Source organism: Eptatretus burgeri, chromosome 8, assembly GCF_056783735.1.
Source record: "Eptatretus burgeri isolate ZD-2024b chromosome 8, Ebu_testis_v1, whole genome shotgun sequence".
Lineage (NCBI taxonomy): Eukaryota > Metazoa > Chordata > Myxini > Myxiniformes > Myxinidae > Eptatretus > Eptatretus burgeri.
Genome location: NC_140968.1, coordinates 7,173,450 through 7,185,773, shown reverse-complemented (window position 1 = coordinate 7,185,773; position 12,324 = coordinate 7,173,450). Strand labels below are relative to the sequence as shown.

The 12,324-nt window shown below is 47.1% G+C and overlaps 2 protein-coding genes across 3 annotated transcripts in view; both read right to left on the bottom strand.

Moving 5' to 3' along the window:
- The window catches only part of LOC147021012 (uncharacterized), a 420,342-nt gene that overhangs the window by 303,237 nt on the left and 104,781 nt on the right, over positions 1-12,324 (bottom strand). The window lies entirely within an intron of this gene.
- Positions 1-12,324, bottom strand: part of LOC147021013 (uncharacterized) — a 41,752-nt gene that overhangs the window by 13,179 nt on the left and 16,249 nt on the right. Inside the window, exon 2 of the mRNA XM_085893568.1 lies at positions 8,294-8,726. Coding sequence (XP_085749694.1) covers positions 8,294-8,714 — 421 coding nt within the window. The 5' untranslated portion in view covers positions 8,715-8,726. The remainder of the gene's footprint in view (positions 1-8,293; positions 8,727-12,324) is intronic.

Here is a 12,324-nt window from a genome sequence, read left to right as displayed (position 1 = left end):
GTAAGGGCACGGCCCGGGGGTTGTTGCAAGGAAATTCATGACGCGGAGGCAATTGCAATTCATGTTGCAAGGCAATTCTTGGGGCCGTTCTCACTCTCTGCCATTTGTCTCCATTCATCATCGCCTGGACTCCGCCTCACCGTTGCTGACTCCACCCACCCACCTGGTCCTGCCTACTACTCCGTCCTCTCGCTCTCGACTCCACCCTCCCAACTCAAGCTCCTCCTTCACGCCGATGGTCGCGTATCGACGCGAGCTGCACGCAGTGAGAGACGACTCGTGAGCTTTCGTGGAGGTATCGCACCATGGAGCATTCTCCCCAAAACGTATTGGTGGCGTGTTCGGGCAATCAATTGTACCAAGTACCGAGAGACCGCAGTCTCAACTTCTCCTTTCTCGCTTCAATATAAACTCTTCATCGGGTTTTTGTGTATGTGCGTGCTGTCCTCGCGCTTGTCCACATAAACAAGATTGCAGAAGCTTATTATTATTATTATTTCGGGTTAAGTCTGCTCTGTGTCCGCTTTTGTAAGTTGCTCGTAATATTGCTGCACCTCTCACATTTCTTTCTTTCCCTGCACAACACACCATAATAAACTATTCCCTGTCGAGTAGACGAAACCCTTATTTTTTGAGTAATTTTGATCGGATTCTCTTCAAACTTCATGGGAATATAGTTCATGGTCTGGCGCTCAGCTGATTAATTTTTGGTGGCGACTGGCCTTGACCTTCACATGTTTTTTTTTATTTTTGTCTGTAATCACGTATAAATCACTCTGCAGAGCACAGTTATCATTGAAAATTTTTGTAACTTCGCATATCAGAGGCCTATAGAGGTCCCTGGTCCCTTTCAGCGCATAAAATTTTGAAGATCAAGGTCAAAGGTCAAGGTCACTGTCACAAATCAGGGGAGTCGACGAAACCCTTATTATTTGAGTAATTTTGATCGGATCGTCTTCAAACTTCATGGGAATATAGTTCATGGTCTGGTGCTCAGCTGATTAATGTTTGGTGGCGATTGGCCTTGACCTTCATGGTTAGCGCCTGAGGTCAAACATATTCGAACCCAAGGTCAAATTTTCAAGTTTTAGGAACCATATCGTGTAGTACCTCAAATTGAACACCTCGATGAGTGCTTTCTCGATATGTCAAGCTTGAGACATTATGACGTCATTTGGTGACGTTATGAGGAAAACGCATATTTTTCATGGTTCCTCTGTAGAACGATTCTCATCGGAATCTCTCATAGGCAGATATTCCTCAAGGAGTCGCTCCTGGTGGATAGCAGCTCTGTTCACCTCAGTGTGACCATAAAGAAGTCACATGTGGTCACCTTTTGGCAAGATACGGGTCACCCTGCGGGTGACATTGGTTTATTGTCTTTTCCTTCATTTGATCCAGCATGGTCCGAATCCTGGCGAAGCAGGACTTTATTCCCAATGATCCGTTTCTTTTAACCGGAACGTCCTTGGAAGGGTCGCAAGGGGGAAAAAGAAATCCGGTATCGGTTAACCACGGCAGAAGTCGTCGTGTGTCTCCGAAAATCACACAAAATGTGTGAGTGTGGCATGGTCCACCTCTCCAAATTAGCTCTCCACAGCTTGGCTCGTTTCTGCTGCCAGTGCCCTGCCTCACTGGGCATCCACCCACAAACAGGCTTGAACACCAATCGACGTCACATGGTCACCCCCACAAACCACGAACATCAAGAACCAGGTACGGAGCAGAACCAGCAGGAACAGTTCAACTGTCACCAACTGCTATTGCTGCTGTCCCCAACGGTCAGGAGCTGTCACCAACCGTCAGTTGGATCTCTGACCAACTGCCAACAAGGCAGTCCTGCTGTCCTTTTACAGGCGACCAGTGTGAGCAGAGCCTCAAACGAGCTTGCCGATTGGCGCATCGCTACACGTGACCTCCAACCATCCATTCCCGTGGTCATTCTCTCCTGACCATCAAACGAGATGCAACTCCCAATTTACACAGGCCTGGCTCACATCACCATGTTCGGGGCGCTGGACGAGCACCAGAATGCAGCCATCTGCCGGAACAACCGAGCAGAAACGAAGCGTCCATGGAACATCAACAGCAATTATCACCTCTTTGTCCAGCGCGACACGAAGAAGAGTCAGTTAGCATCCAGAGAGCTGCTGAACAGGGTGTCAATCACCGATGGAAAAAGGTGGGACTTTTTCTTTTTTATGCCTTGTTGAAGCCCGTATGGGAGCGAACACACAACGCACATCAATGGGGAGGGGGGGTGGCATGAGACAGAATGGGAGAGAGTGGGAAGGACAAAACAGTGGGGAACAGAGAAATCAGGAGATCTCTGGAACGGAGAGGGATGGGATGGGGAACTTGGGGAATAGAAGATGGACATTACAGGGACTTTCAGGAAGGAAAGCAGGGAATTTGAAGGAGGTGGGCTTGGGTGGATTATCAGGGGTAGAAAAGATCGAGGATTTTGACGGCAGATGATAAGAGGTGGTGGTGAACAGCTGTTTTGAAGGCCTGGAGGGAAGAATGGGAATGAATAGAGTGAGGGAGTCTATTCCAAAGGTGGGGAAAAAGAGGAATGAAAGAGTGAAGGTGAGCAGTGATTCGTGATTTTGGTAATTTTAGCAGAAGGGGTTGTTGGCGGACCTGGCGCGCCCTGCGGAAATGTGGTGGGAACAAATCGCAGAGAGAGTAGGGGGGTGAGGCTGGACAGGAGATGGTAGAAGACAGAAAGACCACCGACCAACCTGCGGTGATTGAGTGAGAGGCCCAAAGACTTTGCCTCATTGCGGGAGATGCCAATGATCCGAAATGCCTTGGTTTCTACATTGTGAAGCCGAGAAAGGCGGAAATCAGGACCACCAGCCCAGAGGGGAGAGCAGTACTCCATCAGGCTGCGGACAAAAGCTTTGTAAGTGGTCCGGAGCTCAGGTGGGCCGAGGAAGGACTTTGCACGACGGAGGATTCCCAGTCGGCGACCGGCTTTGGAGGCGAGGTTTGTAATGTGGCTTTCCCAGGAAAGGACATGACAGATAGTGAGACCCAGAAGAACTTCTTCCAGAGGATTGTTGAGAAAGTGGATGGGGGGGGGGGTTCTAAATGGTTCCTTCGAAGAGACATAGTGAGAGAGTGAGATTTGTCCGGATTGAAAGACATGTTCCACGTGTTGGACCAGTTTGTGATTTTATCCAGATGAGTAGTGAGCGAAGAAGCTGGTGCTTGCCGGTCTGAGGGATGACCGATGGTACGGCAGAGGGTGGAATCATCAGCAAACAGATATAGAGGATTTTCCAGAGCCGGAGAGATCATTGATGAAAACCAGAAAAAGAACAGGGCCCAGAACGCTACCTTGAGGAACTCCAGCCTGAACAGGAAGGGGGGGGGGGATGAAAGAACTCCATTTAGGGCCACACGGTGACTGCGACAGGAGAGGAAGTTTGCGAGCCATGAGTGGAGATGGCCTTGGATGCCATAGGAAGAGAGTTTGGTGAGCAGGGCAGGGTGCCAGACTGTGTCAAAAGCACGTGATATGTCCAGGGATATGGCTCAGATTTCCTGTCTGGCATTGAGGGCTTCCATCGATTGTTGGGAGAGCAGAAGCAGCATATCCAGGGTAGAGTGACCTAGTCTGAAACTAAATTGCTGATCAGAAATCAAGCCATTGGAGAAGAGGAAGGATTTCATGTCTGAAGTGATGATGGATTCCATAACCTTGCTGATATGATGATTGGGAGAAGGCTGATTGGTCTGTAGTTGCAGGGATCTGTTTTTGCACCTTTTTTGTGCAGGGCAGTGATGTTTGCTGATTTCCAAGCAGATGGCAGATGGCCTTGAGAAAATGAGAGGGTGAATAGAACAGAGAGAGGATGAGCAAGAGCAGAAGAACAGGTTTGAGGACACGTGGGCTGATGCTGTCTGGACCGGTTGCAGAATCTGAGTCGAGGCTTGACAGCAACCTCTCCACCTTGTCAGGAGAAAAGGACACAGAGTCCAGGGACAGTTGGGTGCGACTGGGTAAGGTGGGTAGAGAAAGTGATGGGTTTTGGACACAAGATTTAGCTGCAATCACTGAGTTTAGGCATTCAGCTTTTTCATGTGCGGTATCAGCAGTGCTGCCATTTGAGTTAAAGGCCCTGTCACACTTTGACGATTTAGCCAGCGTATGCCTGACGTATGCAAAATTTGGCTAAAACACTGGCACACGTCGAATACGTTATGGGTAAGTTTGTATACATTAAGAGGACGCTGGCATACGTCGTAGTACGCTGGCTTTTTTTCGTAGTACTCTGGCATGCGTCTTTGTAAGCTGGCATACGTCGTCGTACGCCGAGGTGTTAGACAAATTTTCCATGCTTGAAATTTTTCGACATATGCCAGCGTATGACTCACATATTCCGCAAAATGCTGGCCATATGTTGTAGGTAAGTTACTCACAAGTCAAAACACGTCGAGGTAATGTTTAGCGTACCCGAAACTTATTTCTAACCAATGAGTAACGTGTTGTAGGCACACTACGCGATCGTTGACACACGTCCACACGTTACTTGTAAGTTACTCATAAGTCGAAACACGTCGAGGTGTGACAGGTTAGCGCCAGTGTTCCAGACTCCCTGTTTTTTTTTTCTTTGGTATGACAGTGATGTTGACACTTCGATTTCTAGTGCGGTTATAATATAATATAATTAATAGGCTGCCGCTCAACGATTTCAATTATAACTGCACTGGAAATCAAAGTGTCAACATCACCGTCATACCGAAGAAAAAACAAACAAACAAACAAAAAAAAACCAGGGAGTCTGCAACACCGGCGCTAACCATTACCTCGACGTGTTTCAACTTATGAGTAACGTACAAGTAACGTGTGTCGACGCGTGTCAATGATCGCGTAGCATGCCTACAACTTATGCCAGCGTATGCGGAACGTGTGTCATACGTCGAGTACATATGAAAATGTTGAAAATTTCTCGACGTACTACGACGTATGCCAGCGTGCTCTAAACGTATACAAAACTTACCCATAACATATTTGACGTGTGCCAGCTTGGTTTGGCAAATTTTTCATACGTTGGCATACGTTGGCGAAAACGTCAAGGTGTGACAGCGGCTTCACACTTCGATGTCGAGTGCGGTTATGATTTGAATCGTCGAGCCGCAGCCTATGAATAGCTGACGCCACGTGATCGTCGGCGATACGCTGCCGCGCGCTATGCATAAGTTAGACTATCGTTGGGCATAGGTTGTGAACGCCGACAAACATGCTCAGCATTCGTTGGTATAAGTTATCTATATGTGATTAAAACGTTCTGTGTACGTTACTAATACGTTATGCATACGTCCAACATGAAATTATATGCCCGAAACTTTAAAAAAAACATCAATAGTTCAGCGTACGTCAGCGTTTTACATACATTTTGAGACCTTGCCATACACTGGCAAAAACATCAAGGTGTGATAGCCCCTTAAGGGAAGGGATGGAGGGGGAACATACACCAGAAACAGATTTGATTCGACGCCACCAGGATTTTGAGGAGGGAGAGAGGTTTGAGAGTTCAGACTTGAGATTAGAAAGATGTTGTTTTCTGGCTCTCCTGAAGGTAGATACACACTTGTTCCGAGCTTTATGGAAGGAACTGAGATTGCCCTCAGTTGGGTTTGCTTTCCATGAGGCAAAGGCAAGTTGTTTCAGGACAACTGCCTCACCACAAGCTTCAGTGAACCAAGGGCGGGAGGAAAGGAAGGACAACTGAATACGAGAGGGGATAAATCTGTGCATGAGGGAGAGAAAGTTTCTTTGAAAGAATTCACAGTAAGAGTTGATGTTGGGGAAAGTAGCGATAGGAGACCAGTCTATAAGTTTGAGGGCTGCTTGGAGACCCTGCCAGTCAGCTTGAGTGAAATGCCAGACTCGACGTCGATGAGGTGGTTCTAACATAACAGCCAGAGAGATGTCCACTTTGACAAGGACGTGGTCAGAAGAACCAATTGGAGCGAGGGAAGAGCAGCAGATATTGTCAGGGGAATTTGTCAAAATCAGATCCAGAAGAAATGGAGTACCATTGGTTGAGATCCGGGTAGGGTAGTTGACCGATTGAGTCAGTCCCAATGAGTCGCAGAAAGCTTTTGCTGAGGTGCCATGACAGGTGAGAGAGGTACCCACACCGAGCGAACTGGCATGATGACAATTGAAGTCGCCACATATGAGGAAGAGAGAGTTTTGATGAGAAGATAGAAGTTGGTCCATGTTTTCAGGTAGTGAGGTGGAGATGGAGTCATCACTGTTCGTTGGACGGTACAGTACGCATATAAACACGAGGTGGGAGTGGAGGGAAAGCCGTAAAAGGTAAATTGAGGAAAATGATCCAAGTCCACAGCCACGTTTGACCGTCAGAATGAACTGTCAAGGAAAATCTTGCGGTGTGATGACTCAAATGTCCTGTCAGTCCAATGTGAAAATGATACCCAAAATAAAGTGTAAATAAATCTTGTATTTCCAAGCCAATGCGTCTTGATGGAAAGGGAATAGACAAGAATCCGTTTGGGTAAGGGCCATCTTACCATGTGCGGAAATGATGAATACCGCTCATGCAGAAATGAAAACTGACATTAACATTACCGTCCTGCATAAAAAAGGTGGAAAAACAGATCCCTGCAACTACAAACCAATCAGCCAACTCCCAAGCATCAGAAAGGCTATGGAACCCTTCATTGGTTCAGACATCAAATCCTTCCCTTTCTCCAATGGCTTTATTTTCGATAATCAATTTGGTTTCAGACCATGTTATTACACTCCAGATATGCTGGTTCTGCTCTCCCAACAATGGACATGAAATCAGAGTCATATCCCTCGACATATCACATGCTTTCGATACGGCGGTCTGGCACCCTGCCCTGCTCACCAAATTCTCTTCCGATGGTATCCAAGGCTATCTTCACTCATGGCTCACAGACTCACTCTCCTGTCGCAGCCAATGTGTGGCCCAAAATGGAGTTCTCGCATCCCATCATCCTGTCCAGGCTGGAGTTCCTCAAGGCAGCGTTCTGCACGCTGTTCTTGTTCTGGTTTTCATCAATGATCTCTCCGACTGTGTAAAATTCTCCTTCTCTCTTTGCTGATGACTGCACATTCTGCCGTACCATCTGTCATCTCTCAGATCGGCAAGCAGCAGCTTCTTCCCTCTCTGCAGATCTGGATAAAATCACAAACTTGCCAACACATGGAACATGTCCTTCAATCCTGACAAATCTCACTCTCACGATGTCTCTCTGAAAAGAACGTCTGAACCACTGCTCCCCCTCCCCAAACCCCCGCAAATCCACTTTCTCAACAATACTCTTAAAGAAGCCCTTTCATTCAGGCTTCTTTGTCTGACTATCTGCCATGATCTTTCCTGGGAAAGCCATATTTCCAAACAGGCCTCCAAAGCCAGTCGCTGAATGCGTACCCCCCATTGTGTAAAGACCTTCCAAAACCCACCTGAGCTCCTGACAACAAGCAAAGCTTTCGTCCGCAGCCTGATAGAGTATTGCTCTCCCCTATGGGCTGGTGCTCCTGCCTCTCACCTTTCTCGATTTCACGCTGTGGAAACCAAGGCCTTTCGGATCGTTGGCATCTCGCGCGGTGAAGCCGAGTCTTTGGGCCTCTCACTCACTCTCTCACCGCAGGCAGGTCAGTGGTCTTTCTGTCTTCTACTGTCTCCTCTCTGGTCTTGCCCCCCTGCTCTGTCCCCTACCCCATCCCCCCCTATATTTCGCAGGGTGCTTCAGGTCTGCCAGCAACCCCCTTCTGGTAAAACCACAAAAATCACCAATGACTGGTCACCTTCACTCTTTCATTGAACTTTTTTACTGCCTTTGGAACAAACTCCCACACTCTCTTCAATCCCACTCTTCCCTCCAAGTCTTTAAAACAGCTGTTCACCACCACTTCCAATCTTCCCCCATGCAAAACCACGATCTTTTCCACCCCCGATAATCCACCCCAAATGCACCTCCTTCAATCAAATTCCATGCTTTGCTTCCCGAAAGTTACCTGTCGTCTGAGGTTCATCTTGTTTACCCCATGTTCCCCATTCCATCCCTCTTCCTTCCACAGATCTTGTTGTGTGTTGCGTGTTCGCTCTCACACGAGCTTCGACAATGTATACAAAAAAAAAACATTCACTGTGGATCGAGAATCTAAACGTTTTCACACATAATTGTTCCAAAAGAGATTCCATAAATTACAAGAAAAAATTCATTCATGGTTGAACATCAAGGTATTTCTTCACATGCTCAGGTGTATAAAATAGTGACATACCAGAATTGGGTGTTAATCCGTCATCCTGATCATGGAGGTTGCAGACATCACTGAAACCGATTCCCCGGAAACCAGGAATATTTTCCAGCAGCACATTTTGGAATCCAATAAACTTTTTGCAGAAACTGGACAGTTCGAGAATAACATTCTCCAAGTTGATGAATAGACTTCCCAAAAGAGAAGAGCCTGCAAGGTGGACAACCTGCGGCTTCAAACAAGATTCCACAAATTTACAGAAGTCGGCATACATTGCAAATTTAAATTTCTCTTTGGCGAGAGAGAGGAGCTCTGTTCGCAATGCATCAGAGTCTGTACAAACGTGAAGAACCTTCTGATTCTCAATTCCAAGTATATTGATCACTGCTTGGGCTGTTTCTGCTCTTAGACCTTGTGATTGGAGCCATTCCAAGAAGTTGTCCATTTCACCGATGACCTGCCAGGGACACAATGCTTATGTTAACAAAGGAAAGGTTATGCATATTATTTTCTTCACCCTGTATCTTATCCAATCAATTCAGGGTTTTGCAGTCAGTTTGTTCACCCCATGTGTGCTGGCAGGATGAACTTGAGGTTGACACACTGACCCCGAGTTGACTCACTTGGGTTTGAATCCCAACGCGGCAATAAACTGTCACCGTGGTGTTTGACAGATAGGGAAAGGGATCAATGTGTGTGTCGTCCATCCAGATGAACGTTCAACTGGGCATCCTCTCTCACAGCGTGAGTTGGTGGAAATTAAAGATCCCATGGAGTCTTTCTCGAAGATGAGGCGAGCTATCACTGGCATGCTGGCCAAATTCCAAATTTCTTCTTGAAAATACAGGGGGCACTACATCAGCGGCACAGCCACACTCGCAGCAATGATACAACCAGCAGCCACCACAAACAAAATGAAAACAAAAAATGAATGCCACCCCACTTGGGTGGTCCAAAAACAGCAAAAAAAAAAAAATTCAGATGTTGTCTCCACAAGCCTAAAATTATTCCAGTATGATTCAGTAACGCGCATAAAATTTTTTAAGTTGATCGGAGGTGATTTAGAGGTCGCTCCATACGACGACTTTTAGTTTCACGAGTTGGTTAAATTAGGGTTTGGTCAGGTAAGATTACGGGATACTTCTGGATGTCCGAGGTGGAAATGGAGTGCATTTTCAAACTCTATGGCATCGATTTACTCAAAGAAATGACTGCACTGACATTGAATTCACAACCATTTCGAAAATATGACCTAAAACAAGATTTATCATAACTGGAGTTGAGTAACTAATCCAACTCATTTCGATATTTTCTTATCTATAATTAATTTGTTGTCCGTCGAAGCATTTCTAAGAGTAAACCGACCTCACTGAGTTCGAAAATGCAGTCCTTTTTCACAGAGAAAGGACAGAAGTACACGTAATCGTGTCTGACCATACCCTAATTTTTCAATCAATGGAATTACAAACTATTAGAATATTTCGTCTCATTTACCAAATACCACTATCATCTCCGCCTCGATTGCTGTCTCCACTCCAGCCTGAACTTATTTCTAGCTGGCCCAACATCCAGTGATTTAGATTCAATGATTCACGAAAAATATGTTAGTTATTTATTTTGTTATTATCTATCTACAATTCCAGCAATCTGTGTGTGTGTGTGTCTGTGACCGCTGTTTCTCGACAACCACTGGTCCGATCTTATTGAAACTTGCCAGATATATTGCTGGGGACCCGAGGATGTGCCTTTTCAAGGTTTGATATTAATCGGACAAGTGCTTCCCAAGTTATGGCCATTTATTTACCAAACCAATGACAAGACACGTTGTTGCGTGGGCGTGGCCAATGGGGAAGGGAAGCTCAGCCGCATTCCCCATTATGGGTTACAACGTACGGGCTTCCGGAAAGTGATGACTTCGTGTATTCTAACAATTTCTCGATTTCTTATGCGCATTTATAGATAGTCACAATGCCCCAAGTTATGATAGTTTTCATATTAGACGGTGTATAAATTTCGGTAACATCAGAGTGCTGGTATGCTCCGAACCAGGAAGTAAATTTTTTTCTCTCTTCTCTTTTTGTTTTTCCTTGCCATGACATTGCGAAAAGGTAAAATACGTTGGCGCTAATTGAATAATTGGGTATTAAAACTAAATTGCGAATAATCGTAACTGCGGATAATATGTCAGGTCAGGTTAGATCTGTGACCTGCTACAGGTACCATGTAAACCTGTACTAACCTGTTCCATGGTCGGGTTGTCGGCGACTAAACCGTCTCCCCCACCAGGTTTTCTGGTGAGGAGGGTGTTTGGATATGGACACTCAGCAGGATTAAAAACAAAACCTGTCAAAGGGCGGAGGAGCTCCTTGTGAGCCAACGGCCATCCATATCTAGTGCCCAACTGTGTCTGCAGACGTCCTCCTGCAGTTGGGTTACTTTTTTATTAGGAGGTTGGTGGCAGGATTTGCACTCCGGCCACCATAAAACCCTTCATTGCGCAAAACACAAAAACGCAAAAAAATCTGAAAACCCACTCCGTGGGAGTGCCTCCTGTGCAGCTTCTCTTCGCAGGGCAACTCACTGGATGACGGGATTGGGGCAAAGCCTTCGGGACCCTCAATCTTTGATGAAAAGAGGGAAACCACGGGGTAACATCCCTGGGTCAGATTGCGGTCGTGTATGTCGGAGTGGTGCTGAGGTGTCGTCCACCAGACGGCGGTCTCCTTGGGTTAACTTGAGGCGGTCCCTTCGGGTGGGTGCCTGGAATGTCCTATCCCTAAGAGAGGATGATCACCTGTCTCTGTTATCATCTGAGCTCAAGCGTTTGGACATCGGGATTGCAGCTCTCTCTAAGGTTCGGACACCGGATTGCGGCGAGATAATGGTGGGTGGTTACACCTACTATTGGTCTGGTCGCTCTGATGGTTACCATACCCAAGGAGTTGCTGTAGCTGTGTCCAATAAGCTGACCCCAATTATAATTGAGGTAACACCGGTCAACAAGCGTATTGAGATTAAGGATTCGTCACTCCTTAGGTGTCATTTCCCTGGTCCCTGTTTATGCTCCGACTGAGGCGTGATCTCACCGTGAAGGATGCATTCTCCGCCACGCTCGAGTCTGTGGTTGATCAGTGCCCCAGACGAGATACACTTCTAGTCTTGGAGGATTTCAATGCATCGACTGGAACTGATTGGGATGGTTATGAGGTGTGTGTTGGTCCCCATGGGTCAGGAACTATGAACCAGAATAGCACTAAGTTCGTTGACTTTGCAAGAAGTCATGGACTTAGGGTGGCTGGTTCATGGTTTCAGCGCCCACAAGCTCGTCGCTGGACTTGGTATTCCAACGCTGGCGGTGTGGCAAAGGAGATTGACCATGTCCTCATTGTCGGTCGTTGGAGGATGATCCAGAACTGCAGGGTCCACCGGAGTGCTCAGTTCCTCAATACTGACCACAGGCTTGTTGTTGCAACTCTAAAGCTGCACCTTAAATCCTGGAGAATGGTACCATCCCAGCCGAGGCTGGATGTTGGCAAGCTCATGGATGAGAGAGTAGCTGAGGAGTTTGCGAACAGGCCGAGTGGACACTTGGGGGGTCTGGGTGCCTTGGGGGGTCCTGAAGAGTTGTGGAGTGCCTTCAAGACCACCATCCTTGATGTTGCCGGTGGATGTCTTGGAACTCACCACAGGGCAAAGAAGAATTTTGTCTCAAGGGACACTGGATATCATTGACCAGAGTCGTAGGGCCAGGCTGAATGAACAGCTCAGCTCTGCCAGGGAGCTGAGGCGTAAAACTGTACGTGCACTGAGGGTGGACAAGGAGGCCTATGTGCGAGGAATCTGTGAGGGGGTAGAGCATCACCTGTGGACAGGTGATTCTCGTCCCGCTTACAGGGGAATTCGCGCATTGCGTTCATCCAAGCCCATCCCTCGGAGCACTGCAGTTAGAGCAGAGAGTGGTAGGCTCTTGACAGAGTAGTCTGAAGTGAAGGCCCGCTGGGCCGGTTACTTTGAGCGGTTGTACCAGGCTGATCCCCCAGCAGTCGAGTTGGACG